The sequence below is a fragment of the Chanos chanos genome, chromosome 7, assembly GCF_902362185.1.
Source record: "Chanos chanos chromosome 7, fChaCha1.1, whole genome shotgun sequence".
NCBI classification, from domain to species: domain Eukaryota; kingdom Metazoa; phylum Chordata; class Actinopteri; order Gonorynchiformes; family Chanidae; genus Chanos; species Chanos chanos.
The window spans coordinates 48,902,823-48,926,830 of NC_044501.1; the positions used below are offsets into that span (position 1 = coordinate 48,902,823).

General features: G+C 41.8%; 1 protein-coding gene across 1 annotated transcript in view; it reads left to right on the forward strand.

Annotated features, from left to right (window-relative positions):
* LOC115817135 (phospholipid-transporting ATPase ABCA1) overlaps positions 1-24,008 on the forward strand; it is a 146,106-nt gene that overhangs the window by 61,524 nt on the left and 60,574 nt on the right. The window contains exons 15-23 of the mRNA XM_030780379.1: positions 2,687-2,909; positions 5,805-6,026; positions 10,857-11,061; positions 11,536-11,652; positions 13,022-13,193; positions 14,794-14,925; positions 15,826-15,965; positions 16,180-16,317; positions 22,526-22,725. Coding sequence (XP_030636239.1) covers positions 2,687-2,909; positions 5,805-6,026; positions 10,857-11,061; positions 11,536-11,652; positions 13,022-13,193; positions 14,794-14,925; positions 15,826-15,965; positions 16,180-16,317; positions 22,526-22,725 — 1,549 coding nt within the window. The remainder of the gene's footprint in view (positions 1-2,686; positions 2,910-5,804; positions 6,027-10,856; positions 11,062-11,535; positions 11,653-13,021; positions 13,194-14,793; positions 14,926-15,825; positions 15,966-16,179; positions 16,318-22,525; positions 22,726-24,008) is intronic.

Sequence of the window (24,008 nt, forward strand, 5' to 3'; positions counted from 1 at the left end):
CACCACACACACAGTCTACATCTCTCACACTGCACCACACACATAGTCTACATCTCTCACACTGCACCACACACATAGTCAACATCTCTCACACTGCACTACACACACAGTCTACATCTCCTACACTGCACCACACACACAGTCTACATCTCTCACACTGCACCACACACACAGTCTACATCTGTCACACTGCACCACACACACAGCCTTCATCTCTCACACTGCACCACACACATAGGGCTCTGTTGTAACGATCTGAAGCACACGGGCTAATGCGCTTGGCGCAAGTGCTTTTAGGGCGTGGTTACGCCACTTTTGCTATTTTAATGGAGGATAAAATGGGTGCAAAGTATGGCAGATGGTCTGAAGGGGTTGTACTTGAGGGGATGTAAGTGAACTCATAGGTGTGGTTTGGGTGTAACGTGCAATAAACCAATCAGAGTGTCATCTCCCATTTAAACGCCACCTCCACTTGCACTTTGGCCGATTGCTAATATAGCCGCAGAATTAACAAGAAACTAGCAGGAGGAGACAGAGTTTCTCGTGCGCCAGGTGAAAGCGCAAGCAATCTAAACAGCAGACAGCTCCTCAAGACAAAGCAAGCTCATCCTCCTTTTCTGTGATATAAAATGTCCAAAATAAATGAAATATTCTGTGGACAAGGGTGTGGACTTTTTCTCAATCAAATAAGGCATTCCTTTACTTACCAGGCTATAGATAAAGCATGTAACATTCAAACATTCGAAGTCCATTTTCAGTACTCCAGATGTCCTCTCTAGTAGACCTACAGTGCGTTTTTTCACGTTAAACTACTGAAAACACGTTTTCGACTGAATGACAATTCGAGCAGTGTTGTTGGAAGGATATTCAGGCGGTGACAGTCGTCTGTTACAGCCTGGATAAGCGTAATTCACAGTGGGATTCCTCTTTGTTGTGGGACAGGTGAGGGATGAGGTGGCAGAAAAGTCGTTTAAATGAATTAAGACGTTTAATCCGTGACGTGTACATAGTTACTGTTGCTGTTGCCGCTGCCGTAGCTGGGTGGAGAAATGACAACCGTGCCGGTTTGAAACTAACGATGACACTTTCGCCTTGGGTTGGGTTCGTGCCGCATTGCGCCGGCTGTCGGATAGGGCCCGTAGCCCACACCTCTCACATGACACTGGAGTGTGGAGGATGTAAGTGTTCTCCCTCCACTATCAAAATCACTGCCAGGATCCATCTCAGAATACTCAACTTAGTCATTCCCTTCATGGCGCCGACAGAGTGTGTGTGTGTGTAGTGCATGCGTGCAGTAGTTGTGAGTGTGGGAGTGGTGAATGGTGTGTGATGTGTTTGATTGGCAGGGCCTAGCAGGGGTCAGTCTTTCCTAAGACACACCCACTATCAGAATTTTCCAGTCAAGTGGCTTATTTGACAAACTTGAGACGATGTGTCTTAGAGTTGAAGACGATTGTAACTATTATCAGTGAACAAGAGCATTTCCCTTTCTTTAGATCAGTTAGTTTGGGCTAAAAGACCTTCTCCACTCTCTCTGTTCTGTCGGTGTGTCACTACCTCACTGAGATTAGCTGAGAGTACAAGCAACGTGGTTTTAGTTTTGATGAACTCTTTATGTCCGGTGCTTTGTAAAGAGAGATTCTCTTTTACTGACAAATGCAGGTCTTTTTCAGCTGTGCTTTGCAGGTGTTTAATGATCTTTGTTTAAGGTCCATAAACATAATTGATACATGAAATCTGTACTTGGTCAAACAAGGCTGATCGATTTGCCCTGTGGTCTAATAAAACAAAGACGGTGCTTGGTTTTAGTGCTGGCAGGCTGAGAGAAAGAAATTGATATGACATTTGAGTGACCTTATGAAAGGTGATGTAATATAGTCCCATTGTATCATAACAGCATCCAATCAGACATCAGCTGGACTGTGATATATGAAGCTAAATGGCCATACTGATTCAGTTCATCGTGTTTGTGGTGGTTGCTCTCTGAAAAAAACCAACCAAAATAATGTCAAGTGATCTATAAAAGCTTTCAGTGTTCAGTTGTGCAGCCCTGAGAGTGGCAGTCCATCCATTTTAAGGGTGACAGTCAGGGATCCTGTAGTGCTGGTCCACTCACACAGCACAGAGGTCACACAGAGGGACACTGAGCCCCTTACTCAGAAATATGAAGATAAATGGGCCGAAATGTGTGGCACTTTCACAGTCGTGGTCAGAAAAAGTACTGAAATATAGAGCAGACAAGGACACAATATGGACCAATGCAAATAAGCAAGTGTACATAAGCAAATCAGCAAACACACTCTTCCCACAGACACACACACACACACACACACACTCTTCCCAGAGACACACACGCACACACACACACGCACACGCACCCACACACACACACTCACACTCACACACACAAACATGCACGCACAGAGAGAGAGAGTGCTGAATTTTTTAGTGCAAACTGTCCTATAATTTCAGACAGTGCAGTGAACACCTGGATTTCCACTGTTAGTCAATAGAGGGCGTTCTTCTGTAGTCCTTTCAGAACTATACTTAATCTGGTGGAGTAAACTCTTTACATAATCCATACAGATTTTTCAACACCAGCCAGTTCTCCACGGATTGTCATCACTCCCCCACCAATTCTGTTCGATCTGAAAATATTCACCAGTACTTTCCCTGTATCTCCCAGTTTCATCTCCAGTATCGGGGCCATGCTACCCATGTTCCTTGTGCTGGCCTTCATGTACACGGTTTGCCAGACCATTAAAAGCCTGGTTCTGGAGAAGGAACTGCGGCTGAAGGAGGTTCTGCGGGCTGTTGGAGTCCGTAACTCTGCCCTCTGGTTGGCTGGGTTCATGGAGAACTTGATTCTGCTGACTGTGCCCTGTGCTCTTATTACAGTTATGGTGAAGGTTGGTAACCATGACAACACCAGACCGCCGCCTGCAAACACACGTTCCACAAAGCATTGTCAGTTGTCATCCGAGCTAACTCCTCATTTACAACACACAGCTCAGGTATGGCTGAGGTCAAAGGGGAGATCAGGGTCGAGCGGGTTTAGAGGTTAAAGGTGAGATTTAGGTTTTTCATTTGAAACATTTCTCCTGAGTGATGTTGCACTGCAGGAGAAGAGAGGGACAGGCAGTGATGTATTTGATGTTCTTGGGGGGGAAAAACATGACTTACTTAGTGATGTAAAGCTGTACACAAATAGTCCAGATGGGTTTCTCTTTAGGGTTTTACCCATGATGTTCTAAGAACAGTTCTCAACACTTAATGTTTAATCTGTGTGTATGATGTCATGGAGTCGCTAATAATTTATCTGCCAGTTAATGAAGTTATGAATTAAGGTGATTAACAAAGTCTATGAGGGCTTCTTTATTTCCTGTGAGTTTTCAGCGTGTGGTGACCTCATTGGCATCCTCATTAGTTTAATTAATGAATTCCAAAGCACTAACCTACTCTGTTTCTCTTCAAAACAAACAAACAAAAAAACAATGTTTTGTGGCACGGTGTCTTCATTTTTGACTTTCAGTAATCAAAGCAAAAGTCGAGCAGCAAATTGAACCAAATGAAGCATGAAGTGAATGAAATGTAATTCCTGTAAACCTGGCTGATTTGACCTGGAAATGGCTTTACTGAAATCTCTCCCTTACGCCGTGCCTCTCCTCTCCCCTCTCTTCGGGATCTTCATGGTCCAGGCTGATGTTCTGTCTTTGCGCTTTAGGGATGGGCGGAGCAGGAGAAATGGAATGGTGAAGTTTGTGGTGTTCCACTGTTTTCGTTTCCTGTTGGAGACACTGAAATATACTTAATTATTTATATATTTATATATGTAATTATTTATATATTTAATTATTGAATTATTTATGTATTTAATTATTTATGTGTTTAATTATGCTAACTGCTCAGACTACTCTTTTAGAGAATAATTCTGAGGGGTTTTTTTTTTACTTCTTCTTGCAATTAAACGTATTCCATGGTAAGAATACAGGCCTGTTGTCACACATTGTAATGACTGCGATAACAACATGTTTAGCATTGTGTGTGTGTGTGTGTGTGTGTGTGTGTGTGTGCATGTGTACCATGATTCTGTTACGTTATGTGGACCAAACGTCCCTGTGACGATGTAAACATCTGACAAATGGTGGTTTTATAAGGACAAGTCAATCAGAACTCCCTACTAAGATATGTGTACAATTATATATATATGTGTGTGTGTGTGTGTGTGTGTGCGTGTGTACGTGTGTGTGCGTGCGTGCGTGTGCGTGTGTGCGCATGCGTGCATGTGCGTGCATGCATGCGTGTGTGTGTGTGTGTGTGCGTGTGTGCGTACGTGTGTGTGCATGTGTGTGTGTGTGTGTGTGTGTGTCTGTGTGTGTGTGTGCGTGTGTGTGTGCGTGTGTGCGTGTGTGTGTATGTGTGTGTGTGTGTGTGTGCGTGTGCATGCGTGTAGGTTCCTGCGTTCTCTGGCTAGGTCCCTGCCCCTCTACCTGACTCTGGCGTGGATCTATTCTGTGGCCATGATTGTAAAGGGTGTGGTTCAGGAGAAGGAAGCTCGTCTGAAGGAGACACTGAGAATGATGGGGCTCCACAGCTCCACCTACTGGCTGAGCTGGACCATCACCAGTGTGCTTCCTCTGATCCTCAGTGCTGTCCTGTTAACACTCATCCTGAAGGTGATTCACACTTGATTGCACTTGATTCAGTTTTGGGGGGAGGGGTTTGTTAATGGCCAGCAACTTATATTTCTGGTCCCCTGTGGCATGCCCCACCCCTTGCCAGCCTCAGAGGGCCGTGATGTATCTCATGTTTCCTCTGATGCGTGTGGAGCTGATGCCTGCCCCTTTACACAAGCCCACGGTGAACTTCTCCAGGAAACCAGATGTGTGGAGGTTCACGCCTTGTTCCCCTGATCGACATGATGGTCGTTACACAGTGATGGGGAGACATTCATTCACCAGCCTCCCACCCACAAACGCCATCATCTGTGTTTGCGCAAATTCCCTGGGCAAGTCAGAACCAGCAGGACCGGGAACTGAACCCCGGTCACTGGGCTCATATCATTTCCTGCTGCACCACCTGAGCCCCCTGAATCATTCTGATTCAGCAATTTCAGATACAGCAGTGAGTCAGATTCAGATTGACACTGATATCAGTTTCAGCAAGGATTCAGATTTGAATTCAGTAGAAAGTCAAATCTGAACATCACGAAGTGAGGAGGCTCCATTTTGAACAGTGGAGGGCAGATATGAGAGCACTTTGGTTTTGACCTGAAGGATAGATAAAGGAACCAACCAAAGTCTGATTACGCTACATCTGAAAGGTGAGCTGACACACCAGGAATCCCATTCAATGAACACACTGGGTTTACTGGTCTTAAAGAGTCTCAGCTCTTTGATTCCAGTTGAGAGACTGTTCTTCAGCCATTTAGAGAGGAGAACGCGCCTCTCTTTGTAATGATGTTCTGACATGTGTGTCTGAGCATGCTCAGTGAGAGCACATGCAACACACTCATCACGTTTTCTCATCTCCCTTGACCCCTATATCACATTTATCCAATCACCACAGCAAAATCAATCAACCAACCAACCAATCAATCAACCAATCAGTCAATCAACCAATCACAGCTTCAGTCAAACCCAGTCTTTCTCTCAGCCTCTGCCTTGTATTCACATTTCATGTCACAGTTCAGTCTGGTGTTTTTCCAGTGTGTCTCATTAAATTCCTAATCTTGTTTTTTTCTATTCTGATGGATTGCTAAAGGGCGTGTCATGCTTTCATCTTCTCTCTCTCTTTCTGGACAGTATGGGAGCATTCTGAAGTACAGCGATCCCTCCGTTATTTTTGTCTTCCTGCTGGTTTTCTGCATAGCGACCATCATGCAGTGCTTCTTCATTAGTGTGTTTTTCTCTCGGGCGAATCTCGCGGCCGCCTGTGGGGGCCTGATCTTCTTCGTCCTCTACCTACCGCATGTGTTGTGCTACGCCTGGAGAGAAGTCATGGGCTTCGGAGCCAAAGTTGCCGTGGTAAGTGTAACCTTGGTGATAACTCCCTGATTGTCATTGTAGCAAAATTGTCATGACCACTGCAGATGGTTCTTTTTAGCAACTCTTTGTGTATGTGTGTGTGTGTGTGTGTGTGTGTGTGTGTGTGTGCGCGTGTGCGCATATGAGCGTGTGTAGGTTTGTATGTGTGTGCATTAGTGTGCGTTAAGGTGTCAGTGTGTAGTACATGTGTTAAGGTATCTGTGTGTGTAGTGTGTGTGTTATGGTATCACCGTGTGTAGTGTGTGTTAAGGAATCAGTGTGTGTAATGTGTGTTATGGCATCAGTGTGTGTAGTGATTGTTAAGGTATCACTGTGTGTGGTGTATGTGTTCAGGTATCAGTGTGTGTACTGTGTGTTAAGGTATCACTGTGTGTGGTGTATGTGTTGAGGTATTAGTGGGTGTAGTGTGTATGTTAAGGTATAAGATTGCAGTCCTGCTGTATAACACTGCTGTTGTGTCCTTGATTTAAAGACACTTTAACTCAGTAAGTTTCACCAGACGCTCTGTATCATACACACTGCATGTGCACTTACCTGGACTGTGCATCTCTCCATGGCTTTTTTCATTATCACACTTTCCATTAATCAGGCCTCAGATCAGACTTACTGTCACTGTCAGGCTCCAGGTTCATCTGGAGAGCGGTGAGTATGGAGGGAATACAGTCTAAATGGAGAGAAGAGCAGTGTGATATGGTTGGAAATGAAGAGTGATAGTAATGACTTTCCTGCCCTTTTGGGAAAAAGCAGGTGGCAAATGACAGGGACTTTCTCAGCTGTCGTCGTAACCCATCAAAATGACCTGTGTGTAAGAGAGGCTTCATTTGTCCCACTGTTTTCCTTTGCACAGACAGACACGAGCTGTCTGAGTCCTCGTTGCCCTGCAGCCCACAGACATTTGGGCGATTTTTCTGCTGTATTGATATTGAGAAGACACACTCTCTGATGACCCCAAAAGATGTATAGAACAGTTTTTAGTGTCAGCTGATTTCTCTCACTCTCTCTCTTTTTCTCAGTTCACCCACCACCACTCTGTTTTCATTCTGCTAAAAACTAAAAAGCCATATGAACAGGTAGACTGAAATGCTGTCTGGGAAAATGCCTGGACATTTAGGGTGGCTGATTGATGGCACTGTTTCACTTTTTCCTGTCCACAGTGATGGCTATCACTCTCACAAAAACAGAAAAATACTTGTGCTTTTCTGTCTTGTCAATAGCAGTTACACCTGCATGTGTGTGATAATTGGTATGTGTGTGTGTGAGAGAGAGAGAGAGAAAGAGAGTACTAAAAGGACTCGGACATGACAAGACTTCCTACTCAAATCCAGACAGAGGGAACAATTTCAATCCTAGAACTCAGAAATTCAGTCTTAATCTGACGCTGGGGTGGGGAACATACATGGGGAGGATATGGGGAGTAGATATGGGGAGTAAATGAGGAGTAAATGGGGAGTATATGGGGAATATATATGGGGAGTAAATGAGGAGTATATGGGAGTAGATATGGGGAGTAAATGAGGAGTATATGGGGAGTAAATGAGGAGTACATGGGGAGTATATGGGAGTATATGGGGAATAGATATGGGGAGTAAATGGGGAGTAAATGAGGAGTATATGGGGAGTATATGGGGAATAGATATGGGGAGTAAATGGGGAGTAAATGAGGAGTAGATGAGGAGTATATGGGAGTATATGGGGAATAGATATGGGGAGTAAATGGGGAGTAAATGAGGAGTAGATGAGGAGTATATGGGGAGTATATGGAGAGTATATGGGAGTATATGGGGAATAAATATGGGGAGTATATGGGGAATAGATATGGGGAGTATGTGGAGAGTATGTGGGAGTATATGGGAGTATATGGGGAATGGATATGGGGAGTATATGGGGAATAGTCAGGCTACAGCCCATTGAACTCATAAATAAGCACTTTACCAGAAGTTAAACCCCCATAACCGTGGAGCTCTGTCATCACTGTCACTACATCTCTACTGTAGTACTGTAGACTGTTAATATTGTGTTTATACATCTCTACTGTAGTACTGTAGTTTGTTAATAGTGTGTTTATACATCTCTACTGTAGTACTGTAGACTGTTAATAATCTGTTTAAACATCTCTACTGTAGTACTGTAGACTGTTAATAATCTGTTTAAACATCTCTGCTGTAGTACTGTAGACTGTTAATAGTGTGTTTATACATCTCTACTGTAGTAATGTAGACTGTTAATAGTGTGTTTTTATATCTCTACTGTAGTACTGTAGACTGTTAATATTGTGTTTATACATCTCTACTGTAGTACTGTAGACTGTTAATATTGTGTTTATACATCTCTACTGTAGTACTGTAGACTGTTAATAGTGTGTTTATATATCTCTACTGTAGTACTGTAGACTGTTAATAATCTGTTTAAACATCTCTACTGTAGTACTGTAGACTGTTAATATTGTGTTTATACATCTCTACTGTAGTACTGTAGACTGTTAATAGTGTGTTTATACATCTCTACTGTAGTACTGTAGACTGTTAATATTGTGTTTATACATCTCTACTGTAGTACTGTAGACTGTTAATAGTGTGTTTATACATCTCTACTGTAGTAATGTAGACTGTTAATAGTGTGTTTTTATATCTCTACTGTAGTACTGTAGACTGTTAATATTGTGTTTATACATCTCTACTGTAGTACTGTAGACTGTTAATATTGTGTTTATACATCTCTACTGTAGTACTGTAGACTGTTAATAGTGTGTTTATATATCTCTACTGTAGTACTGTAGACTGTTAATAATCTGTTTAAACATCTCTACTGTAGTACTGTAGACTGTTAATAGTGTGTTTATACATCTCTACTGTAGTAATGTAGACTGTTAATAGTGTGTTTATATATCTCTACTGTAGTACTGTAGACTGTTAATAATCTGTTTAAACATCTCTACTGTAGTACTGTAGACTGTTAATAGTGTGTTTATACATCTCTACTGTAGTAATGTAGACTGTTAATAGTGTGTTTATATATCTCTACTGTAGTACTGTAGACTGTTAATAATCTGTTTAAACATCTCTACTGTAGTACTGTAGACTGTTAATATTGTGTTTATACATCTCTACTGTAGTACTGTAGACTGTTAATATTGTGTTTATACATCTCTACTGTAGTACTGTAGACTGTTAATAGTGTGTTTATATATCTCTACTGTAGTACTGTAGACTGTTAATATTGTGTTTATACATCTCTACTGTAGTAATGTAGACTGTTAATATTGTGTTTATACATCTCTACTGTAGTACTGTAGACTGTTAATAGTGTGTTTATATATCTCTACTGTAGTACTGTAGACTGTTAATAATCTGTTTAAACATCTCTACTGTAGTACTGTAGACTGTTAATATTGTGTTTATACATCTCTACTGTAGTACTGTAGACTGTTAATATTGTGTTTATACATCTCTACTGTAGTACTGTAGACTGTTAATAGTGTGTTTATATATCTCTACTGTAGTACTGTAGACTGTTAATATTGTGTTTATACATCTCTACTGTAGTACTGTAGACTGTTAATATTGTGTTTATACATCTCTACTGTAGTAATGTAGACTGTTAATATTGTGTTTATACATCTCTACTGTAGTACTGTAGACTGTTAATATTGTGTTTATACATCTCTACTGTAGTAATGTAGACTGTTAATATTGTGTTTATACATCTCTACTGTAGTAATGTAGACTGTTAATAGTGTGTTTATACATCTCTACTGTAGTACTGTAGACTGTTAATAGTGTGTTTATACATCTCTACTGTAGTACTGTAGACTGTTAATAGTGTGTTTATACATCTCTACTGTAGTAATGTAGACTGTTAATAGTGTGTTTATATATCTCTACTGTAGTACTGTAGACTGTTAATAATCTGTTTAAACATCTCTACTGTAGTACTGTAGACTGTTAATAGTGTGTTTATACATCTCTACTGTAGTAATGTAGACTGTTAATAGTGTGTTTATATATCTCTACTGTAGTACTGTAGACTGTTAATAATCTGTTTAAACATCTCTACTGTAGTACTGTAGACTGTTAATATTGTGTTTATACATCTCTACTGTAGTACTGTAGACTGTTAATATTGTGTTTATACATCTCTACTGTAGTACTGTAGACTGTTAATAGTGTGTTTATATATCTCTACTGTAGTACTGTAGACTGTTAATATTGTGTTTATACATCTCTACTGTAGTACTGTAGACTGTTAATAGTGTGTTTATACATCTCTACTGTAGTACTGTAGACTGTTAATAGTGTGTTTATACATCTCTACTGTAGTACTGTAGACTGTTAATAGTGTGTTTATATATCTCTACTGTAGTACTGTAGACTGTTAATATTGTGTTTATACATCTCTACTGTAGTACTGTAGACTGTTAATAGTGTGTTTATACATCTCTACTGTAGTACTGTAGACTGTTAATAGTGTGTTTATACATCTCTACTGTAGTACTGTAGACTGTTAATAGTCTGCTTCACTGTCAAAACACAAATGTCCTGTTTAGGAATAGGCTTCATTAGAGCTACATTTTTCAAGAGCATTATTACCGGACATTTTGACCAGCAGGTTTTTAATTTATTGGCTTTTTGTAAATTTTACCAGGTAAAAAACGGTAATTACCGGCGAACGGAAAACCCAACCAAGATTAACAGCCACTCTGTTGTTGAATAGCGTCATTAAACAAAAGGAACTTGGAAATATTTAGCATCTTCTAATCTGGTTTATTTCCTGTGATGTCCTTCCTATTTATTTTCTATTTCTTCCCCTCAGAGCCTGCTGTCCTGTGTGGCGTTTGGCTACGGTTGTGAGAACTTTTCCCGTTATGAAGAACAGGGTGTAGGCATCCAGTGGAGCAACATCTGGCAAACCCCTGATGAGAAGGACTCTTACAGCTTCATAATCTCCATCGTTATGATGCTCGTCGACGCCTTCATCTACTGGGTCCTCACTTGGTACATCGAGAACATTTATCCAGGTATAGATCAGTCTTCACGGATTTTAAAACATGTTTATGGACAATTATCACACATAGAATGTTCATTTGGGAGTACTTAACACATTCAAAATGTACACACGATACAGATGTACTGAACACACAAAACACTTAGCCAGATATTTCCGAATTATTTGTGTACTACTATCTTCTTCAGTAAGACTGTCATTCTGCTCCATTCTTTAGGCACCCGTCATCCCTGACACTCTGCCCAGGCACTCCCTCCTGCTGATGGGCTGTGTCTTTGGGCTTGAGTAGTTTAATTTGAGCTGTAGTTTAACGTGAGAAATTTAGAGATGTTGGGATTAACTAGGATCATCTCTGTGTCTCTCTGTCTCTCTCTTTCTCTTTCTCTGTCTGTCTCTCTCTCTCTCTCTCTCTCTCTCTCTCTCTGTCTCTCTCTCGCTCTCCCTGTCTCTCTCCCTCTTTTTTTCTCTTTCTTTCTGTATGTCTCAGGGCAGTATGGCATTGCCAAGCCATGGTATTTTCCCTTTACTTCATCTTACTGGCGTGGAAGACCAGTCAGTGCTGACCCTGAACTGGAGTCACTGGGAGATGTGGAGGAGAAGAGTGGTAGGCTTTCTTCCCCTCTCTGGTTTATACACAGGGGAGATAAAAACAGTGACCATGGAAAATGCTGGTTAGACTAGAATTCTGCCCTTGCTCAAACTGGACAGGTCCTCTACTTCTGTGGCCAGAGTTAAACGATCCAGCTGATCAAAATGAACATATCGTATGTTCACTCAGATCTCAAATTGTAATAGGTCCAGGCGTGATTCTGTAGAGAACAGTTCAACTCAGTACAGTGGTGTTTAAACATGTCTCTATTCACTCCATAGCCTGGACCTGAAATTTCACTTAACAGTTACCATTTAAAATGGCTTTTGTGACACTACCTGAACCCACACACTGTATCATGTAATCCTCATACCACACACACACTGTATCATATAATCCTCATACCACACACACACTGTATCATATAACCCTTATACCACACACACACTGTATCATATAACCCTTATACCACACACACACTGTATCATATAACCCTCATACCAAACACACACACACTGTATCATATAACCCTTATACCAAACATACACTGTATCATATAACCCTTATACCACACACACACTGTATCATACAACCCTTATACCATACACACACTGTATCATATAACCCTCATACCAAACACACACACACTGTATCATATAACCCTTATACCAAACATACACTGTATCATATAACCCTTATACCACACACACACTGTATCATACAACCCTTACACCAAACACACACTGTATCATATAACCCTTATACCACACACACACACTGTATCATATAACCCTTATACCACACACACACTGTATCATATGACCCTTATACCACACACACACTGTATCATATAACCCTTATACCACACACACACTGTATCATATAACCCTTATACCACACACACACTGTATCATATAACCCTTATACCACACACACACTGTATCATATAATCCTCATACCAAACACACACTGTATCATATAACCCTAATTCCAAACACACACTGTATCATATAACCCTCATACCAAACACACACTGTATCATATAACCCTCATACCAAACACACACTGTATCATATAATCCTCATACCAAACACACACTGTATCATATAATGCTTATACCAAACAAACACACACACACACACACACACACACACACTGTATCATATAACCCATATAGACAAAGCTGAAATTGTTAAACAACAGCACTGGTTCTGATGGATGGTTTCAAAGACGTACCCATAACTTTGGATTTCTCAAATCAAATTATATTTACCGTATACCGTGTTATGCTGGGCATAATGATGGACTCTTTAAAGTAACCAAATATTTGTTTAATATATTTGATTCTGTATGTAAGATCTGTTAACATGTTATTCTTGTGAAGGCTACATGGAGAAACCCCCTCCAAACCTGAGGGCAGGGGTGTCCGTCAGGAACTTGGTGAAGATCTATAAAACAGGGAAGAAACTGGCAGTGGACCGTCTGAGTCTGGACTTTTATGAAAACCAGATAACATCATTCCTGGGTCACAACGGAGCAGGAAAAACTACCACCATGTAAGTTACAGAATGCACACACACACACACACACACACACATCTCAAGGTCTGTTTAAAGGTGAAGACAGAGTGAAATGAGGAGAGAATGGTGCACGTTTTCTTAAAGATAAAAAGATTTTATTTTCAGAACTCTCTGAGGTGCAGACAGCTATACCAAGCATTCTCAGCTTTCATTGGGCCTTGGCAGTGTTGGCAAGTCGTCTCCACCCTGTGTTGTCTATTGCTGAGTTTTAGAATCGTCGTGTTTTCAGACCTGTCTGTGATATTATCGTGTCCGTCAGTGTTGTGCATGGCCTGCTGTGGTCTGACCCTAACCCTAACCTCTGGGCTCCTCCCTCTGGTATTGAATTTACAAGGTTATTTTTGTCTCCTGGTCTCCCTGTGTGCCCGTGATACCTCCATTCAGAGTCAGCCGCCATCGTGAGTAGTTGCTGCTGCTCCCTGGCTTCACTCTGTGCCCGTTCATTGGTTGTGTGACTGGATCAGATAACGTGTAGCATTTTCCGTGATGCTTCTCATAGCTTCTTCTTGTGTGATTTTTCTCCAGGATCCATGACTCGTATGAGTAGGTAGTGCTATCCCATTAGTGCTTTGATTAGCTGTGATTTTGATCAGTGTCATGAGTATTTTTGTTCCTCTAGGTGTTTCAATGTTTCATCACCTTTATTTTTGCTTTGTCACTGTGTTTTCTGTCATTACACTCACCGACTGATATCGTCACCGACTGATATCGTCTCGCCCAGCTGCACAGATTCACTCATTTGTTCTAATTGGTATCAGTCAACATGTGTATGCTGGCTGGACTGTGCTCTTTGCTGTATGCCATTACTGCTGTTTTTAATATGTCAAGTTTTCATAAGGACCTAAGGCTGTTCCACGCGGTGACCAAGACCCGGAACTCATTTTGATGGTTAGCTATAAGTGCTACATCATCCACAAAGTGGCAGTTCTTCATTAACCTTGACTCTGCTTGAATATTCTTCAGTGTGTTCTGCGTGATTGGTCTGGTGTGTAAATTGAACAGCATGGGGTAACCTGCAACCGTATCATACTCCTCTCTATGGTGGGAAATTCTCACTCATTGTGAGTGGGGCTCAGATTAGTGCTGTCTGCACTGGGTGTAGTGTTTTAATGATGAAGATAATATGGAGAGGAAAGCCCAGTTTCTGTTAAGTGCCACATAGTATGACATAGTTATCACATGCCTTCAGGTAGTCAGTAAATGACAGGTGTCTGTGTCTCTGTGTCTCCGTTTCTCTGTGTGTCTGTGTCTCTGTTTCTCTGTGTCTCTGTGTGTTTGTGTCTCTGTGTGTCTGTGTCTCTGTTTCTCTGTGTGTCTGTGTCTCTGTGTGTCTGTATCTCTGTGTGTCTCTGTGTGTTTGTGTCTCTGTGTGTTTTTTGTCTCTGTGTGTCTGTGTCTCTGTGTGTCTGTGTCTCTGTGTGTTTGTGTCTCTGTGTGTCTCTTTGTGTCTGTGTCTCTGTGTCTCTGTGTCTCTGTTTCTCTGTGTCTCTGTTTCTCTGTGTCTCTGTGTCTCTGTTTCTCTGTGTCTCTGTTTCTCTGTGTGTTTGTGTCTCTGTGTGTCTGTGTCTCTGTGCAGGTCTATTCTGACAGGGCTTTTTGCACCAACGTCTGGCACTGCGTTTATAAATGGCCGTGATATCCGCACAGAGATGGACATAATCAGAAAACAGCTGGGCATGTGTCCTCAGTACAATGTGTTATTCAACGAGTGAGTATAAAACACACAAACACACAGATATACCTACACATACATACACTCCCACACACACAGACATACACATGCACAGACTCACACACACACACACACACACACATATATACATAAATGCACTCACACAAGTTCAAGTTAATGTTTGATTAGTCATATGTAGGTTAACACAGGTTCAACGGTACAATGAGATGTATTAGACAAGCTGGTCAACTCAGCAATAAGGGCACTAATCATAACAGTAGAAGTAAGATAAAGATTTACATAAGATAACAAAATTACAATAAAATAAAAAAGATATGAGCAATAAATAATAACAAAATATAAAATACAACACTATGTACATGTATGAAGCAGGCTTAATATTAAAAGTAAACACACATACTGTACACACAAACTGCCACAGCAGATACAGCTTCATTCACCACCCAGCTCCAGCAGGATTATGCTGCACACAGTTATAAGGGCAGATTCTGAGGCCAAAAGGTCCCCAGAGAGAGGAGTCAAACGGCTGAAATATAGAGGCACTGGTGAAAAACAGAGAGCTGATTAATGTCAGCCCATTAATACCTGACCTCTGTCTAAAAGTGTTTGTTTGACTAACAGCTAGAATAACTTAGAGAAGAAAAACAATGTGTATCAGGAAGAGTTAGAGAATAATGAGTTACTTTTTAGTCAACAAAAACAATCCCTGAATTAAATAAACTCTTTAATTCGCTTTTTTGATTTAAAACTACGTTTAAAACTAAAACATCTTTATATTTTGTGTTCTGTATGTAATTGGTGACTGCATGTTCTGCATGTGTATATGTGTGTGTACATGCTTGTTTGTGTGTGTGTCTGTGTGTGTGTGTGTGCGCGCGTATGTGCATGCCCACATATGTGTGTTTGTGTGACTAGTTTGACAGTAGAAGAGCACATTTGGTTTTATGCTGCTCTGAAGGGGAGAGACAGTCGGGAGGTTCAGGTGGAAATGGAGCAGATGATAACTGATGTTGGGCTCCCACACAAACGCAAAGACCTTGCCAAAAACCTGTCAGGTTAGTTTTCTGTGAGTGTGTGTGTGTGTGCCTCATGTGGATTTGTGTGGCTGACACTCATGTTCTGTGAACCATGGTCAAATGGTTTTGTTTTATTCACTTTGTCTTCTACAAAAGAGTATTGATGAACTTGTTAAATCTGTCAGATTAAAGAGTTGTATTTGTGTATGTGTGTGTGTGTGTGTATGTGTGTGTGTGTGTGTGTGTGTTTCAGGGGGGATGCAGAGGAAGTTGTCAGTTGCCATAGCCTTTGTAGGGGGCTCCAACATTGTGATTTTGGATGAGCCAACAGCTGGTGTGGATCCTTATGCTCGCAGAGGAATCTGGGAGCTACTGCTAAAATACAAACAGGGTAGGAATGTGTTCTCTATCTGCACTCACTCCATTACACAGGTCTGTCTTACTGCATCCTGCTGCATATCAGACATTGTATAGAGGTTTTATACGTATATTAACTATTACATTTCAAACCTATTAAATGTAAAAGGCAGTGTAGGGTTTAAGGCTGGATGATGTCAGAGTCAGAGAGGCTTACAGAGTGCATGGATTCACATTTATTAATAAGCCCTTTGAAATGAATGACCTTCACTCAGACAGATTTCTTACGCCACAATTATTAATTTAACCTGTTGTATTAATTTAATCTTAATCATTTCATTCAGTAGAACTACCCTGCTGAAATAATTATTTGTATATTAGATATTTGCATGGAACAGACTGTTCCAGTTACAGTGTGTCCATTATGTAAATGTTTTTTTCTCAGTGAGGGTGTAAGACCATTGTCCTGAGTCCTGTAAAGGCTGGAGGGAATCTGGGCAAAGCTCTGAATCTCTGTCCGTCCTAGAAGCTTCTGTTCTGTTAATAGGTGTGGAGTGACAGGTGTGGGTTAATAGGTATAGGGTAATAGGTGTGGAGTGAAGGTGTGGGTTGATAGGTATAGGGTAATAGGTGTGGAGTGAAGGTGTGGGTTAATAGGTATAGGGTAATAGGTAGTGAAGGTGTGGGTTAATAGGTATAGGGTAATAGGTAGTGAAGGTGTGGGTTAATAGGTATAGGGTAATAGGTAGTGAAGGTGTGGGTTAATAGGTATAGGGTAATAGGTAGTGAAGGTGTGGGTTAATAGGTATAGGGTAATAGGTAGTGAAGGTGTGGGTTAATAGGTATAGGGTAGTAGGTGTGGAGTGAAGGTGTGGGTTAATAGGTATAGGGTAATAGGTAGTGAAGGTGTGGGTTAATAGGTATAGGGTAATAGGTAGTGAAGGTGTGGGTTAATAGGTATAGGGTAATAGGTAGTGAAGGTGTGGGTTAATAGGTATAGGGTAATAGGTGTGGAGTGAAGGTGTGGGTTAATAGGTATAGGGTAATAGGTAGTGAATGTGTGGGTTAATAGGTATAGGGTAATAGGTGTGGAGTGAAGGTGTGGGTTAATAGGTATAAGGTAATAGGTAGTGAAGGTGTGGGTTAATAGGTATAGGGTAATAGGTGTGGAGTGAAGGTGTGGGTTGATAGTTATAGGGTAGTAGGTGTGATGTGACAGGTGTGATGTGATGGGTGTGGGGTGATAAGTAAATATGCATAATTATTGATGTTATGAGTGGATTAATTATGCTTTGCAGAGTCATGTTGTTTATTGCACCCAAAATTGCTTATACAAGTTTCTCATTACTAATTCAGTCTGTCAGTCAGTGAGTTAGTCAGTGAGTCAGTCAGTCTGTCTGTCAGTCAGTGAGTCAGTCAGTTAGTTGGTTTGTCAGTCAGTCTGTCAGTCAGTGAGTCGGTTTGTCAGTCAGTCAGTCTGTCAGTCAGTGAGTCAGTCAGTTAGTGAGTCAGTCAGTCTGTCAGTCAGTGAGCCAGTCAGTCAGTGAGTCAGTCAGTCTGTCTGCCAGTCAGTGAGTCAGTCAGTCAGTCTGTTCTATATGTCTTTCCTCTTCACCCATTTTATTTGAGAGCCCCTCTCTCCTGTTACCGATGTATTTTATTTTATTCCCAACATCCGAGAGTGAATCTTGGCTTTGTTGTACATAGTTCTTATGCTTTCTATTTCCTTCAAGATACTGATCTTATATGAATAAAATACTGATCCAACAACAACGACAAAAAAAATTAGTTCTGTCAGATGCTCCAGTATGACAACAGAAATCCTCAGCGAGGAATAAAATGTTCTATCAAACAAATCAGTCAATGTAACGTAACATAACGTAACCTAACATAGCGTAACCTAACATAATGTAAACTAACATAGCGTAACCTAACATAACGTAACCTAACATAACGTAACCTAACATAACGTAACCTAACATAGTGTAACTTAACATAACGTAACCTAACATAATGTAACCTAACATAGCGTAAGCTAACATAACGTAAGCTAACATAATGTAACCTAACATAACGTAACCTAACATAACGTAACCTAACATATCGTAACCTAACATAGCGTAACCTAACATAATGTAACGTAACATAACGTAACCTAACATAGCGTAACCTAACATAATGTAACCTAACATAACGTAACCTAACATAACGTAACCTGACATAGCGTAACCTAACATAATGTAACCTAACACAGCGTAACCTAACACAGCATAACCTAACACAGCATAACCTAACATAATGTAACCTAACATAGTGTAAACGTACACAGCGTAACCTTACACAGCGTAACGTAACATAGCGCAAAAGTAATGCGATATAAAGTGAGTGCGGGTCTGCTGCATCTCTGAGAGCCAGTTGTCTCCACTGATCAATGGGAAGGAGAAATAAACAAGCCAGGGTTAATTTGTCTGAGAATAAAGACATTAGCCAACCACATTATCCAATAGCTGCAGGACCTGGGTTGGGTCCTATGTGTGACCACACTGTGCTTCCACACGGCTGAATCTGATTGGATGAGCTGTGGTTGATGATGTGGCTGTGTGGGGATGGTGCAGGGTGAAAATAAGGATTAGACGGTCTTTAAAATGAGTAATGTTGACTTTAGACAGAAAATTGATGTGTGCTAATTACATCCACAGGCAAACTGGGGGTGGTCAAATCCTTCAATCCTTTGAGGAAATGTCTCTTTTCCTAAGCCAGTCTGATAGCCTTGCACTTTTCTAATTTCGTTTTTTTCTGTTCTCACTGTTTTTATCCTTCTCCAGTGTAACTGTCATTTTCCTCTAGTTATTTCTTATTTCTTCTTTCTATTTCTAGTTATTTCTTTATTGTTTTTACTGTTCAGTGTTTAATCTTTCTCTCTCTCTCTCTCTCTCTGTCTCTCAAGAAAATCAATGGTGTCTCTCCTGTTAGCACAAGACCCAAGACAATTAATATTGTTCAGCAAATGGTTTGTTGGGTTTGTTAGGGGACTGTGAGAAAATACCAATTAGGTCTTGCATTTCAGTGAGGAACAAGGAGAGGAGTGTGGCTGTCAGAGAGATTCGTATAGATCTAATGAATAGGGCTGTGCACAGTGACACCAATTAATTTAACTATAAATGATTAAATAAATAAATAATAATAATAAAAAAATGTACTGATCAGATAATCACAGACCCTTCTTTTCATTAATAGTAGTTACATGCAACTGAATAAGAGGAACTAAAATGGGAGACCTTGTCCGACTGCAAGCTGAGTTACTCTACTGTTAGGGAGGGGCAGGAGCAATTATGAGGAGCAGGGGCAGCTGTGAGGAGCAGGGGTAGTTATGGGGAGCAGGGGCAGTTATGGGGAGCAGGGGCAGCTGTGAGGAACAGGGGCAGTTATGAGGAGCAGGGGCAGCTGTGAGGAGCAGGGGCAGTTATGGGGAGCAGGGGAAGTTATGAGGAGCAGGGGCAGCTGTGAGGAGCAGGGGCAGTTATGAGCAGCAGGGGAAGTTATGGGGAGCAGGGGCAGCTGTGAGGAGCAGGGGAGTTATGGGGAGCAGGGGCAGCTGTGAGGAGCAGGGGAGTTATGGGGAGCAGGGGAGTTATGAGGAGCAGGGGAGTTATGGGGAGCAGGGGAGTTATGAGGAGCAGGGGCAGTTGTGAGGAGCAGGGGCAGTTATGGGGAGCAGGGGCAGTTATGGGGAGCGGGGGCAGTTATGGGGAGCAGGGGAGTTATAGGGAGCAGGGGCAGTTATGGGGAGCAGGGGCAGTTGTGAGGAGCAGGGGAGTTATGGGGAGCAGGGGCGGTTGTGAGGAGCAGGGGCGGTTATGGGGAGCAGGGGAGTTATAGGGAGCAGGGGCAGCTGTGAGGAGCAGGGGCAGTTATGGGGAGCAGGGGCAGCTGTGAGGAGCAGGGGCCGTTATGAGGAGCAGGGGCAGTTGTGGGGAGGTCTCGTCTTTTATAGTTCGGAAGATCTTGACTGTTATTCAGAGACTTCACCACCACTGAAAGCTGCTGATTATTTGAAATAGATCAATGTAGTATTTAAATAAGTTCAAAAGCAAATGTATCTTTTAAAGATGCATTTAAAATCTGAAGAATTCTGAAATGCAGCACTGGTTATTTAAACCTGCAGGAAGTTTTATTTTGATTAGGATGATTGTTTGAAAACATTGTTTTCACGGACAGTTTTATTTCAAGGCAGTTATTAAGGTGTCATGAAAATAGTGTGCTGTTGTGACTGCCAATTTAGATGATACATCGGTCCAGTGTAACACAGGTGTGTCAGTCTATGACCAGTCCAGTGTAACACAGGTATATCAGTCTATGACCAGTCCAGTGTAACACAGGTGTGTCAGTCTATGACCAGTCCAGTGTAACACAGGTATATCAGTCTATGACCAGTCCAGTGTAACACAGGTATATCAGTCTATGACCAGTCCAGTGTAACACAGGTATATCAGTCTGTGACCAGTCCAGTGTAACACAGGTATATCAGTCTATGACCAGTCCAGTGTAACACAGGTGTGTCAGTCTATGACCAGTCCAGTGTAACACAGGTATATCAGTCTGTGACCAGTCCAGTGTAACACAGGTATATCAGTCTATGACCGGTCCAGTGTAACACAGGTATATCAGTCTGTGACCAGTCCAGTGTAACACAGGTGTGTCAGTCTATGACCAGTCCAGTGTAACACAGGTGTGTCAGTGTATGACCAGTCCAGTGTAACACAGGTATATCAGTCTGTGACCAGTCCAGTGTAACACAGGTGTGTCAGTCTATGACCAGTCCAGTGTAACACAGGTATATCAGTCTATGACCAGTCCAGTGTAACACAGGTGTGTCAGTCTGTGACCAGTCCAGTGTAACACAGGTATATCAGTCTATGACCAGTCCAGTGTAACACAGGTATATCAGTCTATGACCAGTCCAGTGTAACACAGGTGTGTCAGTCTGTGACCAGTCCAGTGTAACACAGGTGTGTCAGTCTGTGACCAGTCCAGTGTAACACAGGTATATCAGTCTATGACCAGTCCAGTGTAACACAGGTGTGTCAGTCTGTGACCAGTCCAGTGTAACACAAGTATATCAGTCTATGACCAGTCCAGTGTAACACAGGTGTGTCAGTCTGTGACCAGTCCAGTGTAACACAGGTATATCAGTCTATGACCAGTCCAGTGTAACACAGGTGTGTCAGTCTATGACCAATCCAGTGTAACACAGGTATATCAGTCTATGACCAGTCCAGTGTAACACAGGTGTGTCAGTCTATGACCAGTCCAGTGTAACACAGGTGTGTCAGTCTATGACCAATCCAGTGTAACACAGGTGTGTCAGTCTATGACCAATCCAGTGTAACACAGGTATATCAGTCTATGACCAGTCCAGTGTAACACAGGTGTGTCAGTCTATGACCAGTCCAGTGTAACACAGGTGTGTCAGTCTATGACCAATCCAGTGTAATACAGGTGTGTCAGTCTGTGACCAGTGCAGAGACCAGAGTCTGATACAGTCCAGAACCCCTCATTTTAAAGAAAGAAAAATTCAATTATCTACAAAGTGTGTGTGTGTGTGTGTGTGTGTGTGTGCGTGGGGGGGGGGGGGGGGGGGGTAAATTCAGGAAAAATACAGGAAAGGTTTCTCAGTGTGGCTGATCAAGGAATTTCCGTGAGTCTCAGATCTATTTAAGTTTTCTCAAATCAATACAAGCATCACACACACGCACACGCACACATACACACACGCTGAACAGAAGAAAATCTCTGTCTCACACACTCACTGAACAGAAAAAATCTCTCTCACACACGAAGCTGGTTAACTGGCCTTGATCTATGGGAATGACAGGAATCCAGATCAAAAAACATTTGGGAACTGTCATTTTTGAGATCTTCACTCTATCTTATGATACTGAAGGAAACAAAGGTTTGGATGTAGATATAGATATCTGTGTGTGCGTGTGTGTGCGGGTTTTGTTTGTATGTGTGTGTGGTTGTGAAGACTGACCATTGACTTAAGGCACTCATTAATTTTTTAAGCTGAAGACCAGCTCACATTTTATTGTAGAGGTTTATGACAGCAGTAGCAGTGTCATGTAGGAAGCTACACAAAATAATGACTGTAAATAATTAAGAATATCATCAGTCTAACGCTAAGGAGTAAAGAAAATGAGCTGTTAATTCATTGTGTGTGTGTGTGTGTGTGTACTCCACAGGGCGGACCATTATTCTGTCCACTCACCATATGGATGAGGCAGACATACTGGGAGACCGAATTGCAATCATCTCTCATGGTCACATGTGTTGCTGTGGCTCCTCCCTCTTTCTTAAGAAATGCTTTGGGAGTGGCTACTACCTCACGCTTGTAAGAGCCTCTCAGGACAAACTAACCAATCAGCGCTGTGGGCACAGACAGGTACTGCCCCTCAAAAACAGAATCATTCTCACTGATACATTACATCAATCTGCAGTCACTAGTTTCTACCTCGTGGAACCTTCAATGTGTTGTTCTTTCTGTACTTCTCTGTATCTCTCTGTCTCTGTCTCTCTGTCTCTGTCTCTCTCTCTCTGTCTGTCTGACATTTTACTCAGACAGGTATCACAAGCTGCTATAATGATCTGTGTTGAGTCTCTCTCAGCAGGGTGACTGGCGCACACACACACACACACACACACACGCACATACACACACCTGATCTTAATTACGTAAGTGAATAGAGAGTGTGTGCTGGGCCCTGGTGCAGAGTTCCTGTCAGGCTGAATCAATAGCGGCAGATGAGCCAGATGAGTGTTGTCAGTAGGAGCTCAGTGAAGCCTGTCTTCAGCACACTGCAATCACTCGTTAAAACAGAGAAGCAACCAGAGTAAAAACATTTCCATCTCCTCATATGGCATACTCAATAACTACTACAGCTGTAACTTCCTGTCTGTCTCCTCACACAACATACTCAATGACTACTACAGCTGTAACTTCCTGTCTGTCTCCTCATATGGCATACTCAATGACTACTACAGCTGTAACTTCCTGTCTGTCTCCTCACACGGCATACTCAATGACTACTACAGCAGACACTTCCTGTCTGTCTCCTCACACGACATACTCAATGACTACTACAGCTGTAACTTCCTGTCTGTCTCCTCACACGACATACTCAATGAGTACTACAGCTGTAACTTCCTGTCTGTCTCCTCATATGGCATACTCAATGAGTACTACAGCTGTAACTTCCTGTCTGTCTCCTCATATGGCATACTCAATGACTACTACAGCTGTAACTTCCTGTCTGTCTCCTCACACGGCATACTCAATGACTACCACAGCAGACACTTCCTGTCTGTCTCCTCATATGGCATACTCAATGACTACTACAGCTGTAACTTCCTGTCTGTCTCCTCATATGGCATACTCAATGACTACTACAGCAGACACTTCCTGTCTGTCTCCTCATATGGCATACTCAATGACTACTACAGCAGACACTTCCTGTCTGTCTCCTCATATGGCATACTCAATGACTACTACAGCTGTAACTTCCTGTCTGTCTCCTCACACAACATACTCAATGAGTACTACAGCTGTAACTTCCTGTCTGTCTCCTCATATGGCATACTCAATGACTACTACAGCTGTAACTTCCGGTCTGTCTCCTCACACGACATACTCAATGACTACTACAGCAGACACTTCCTGTCTGTCTC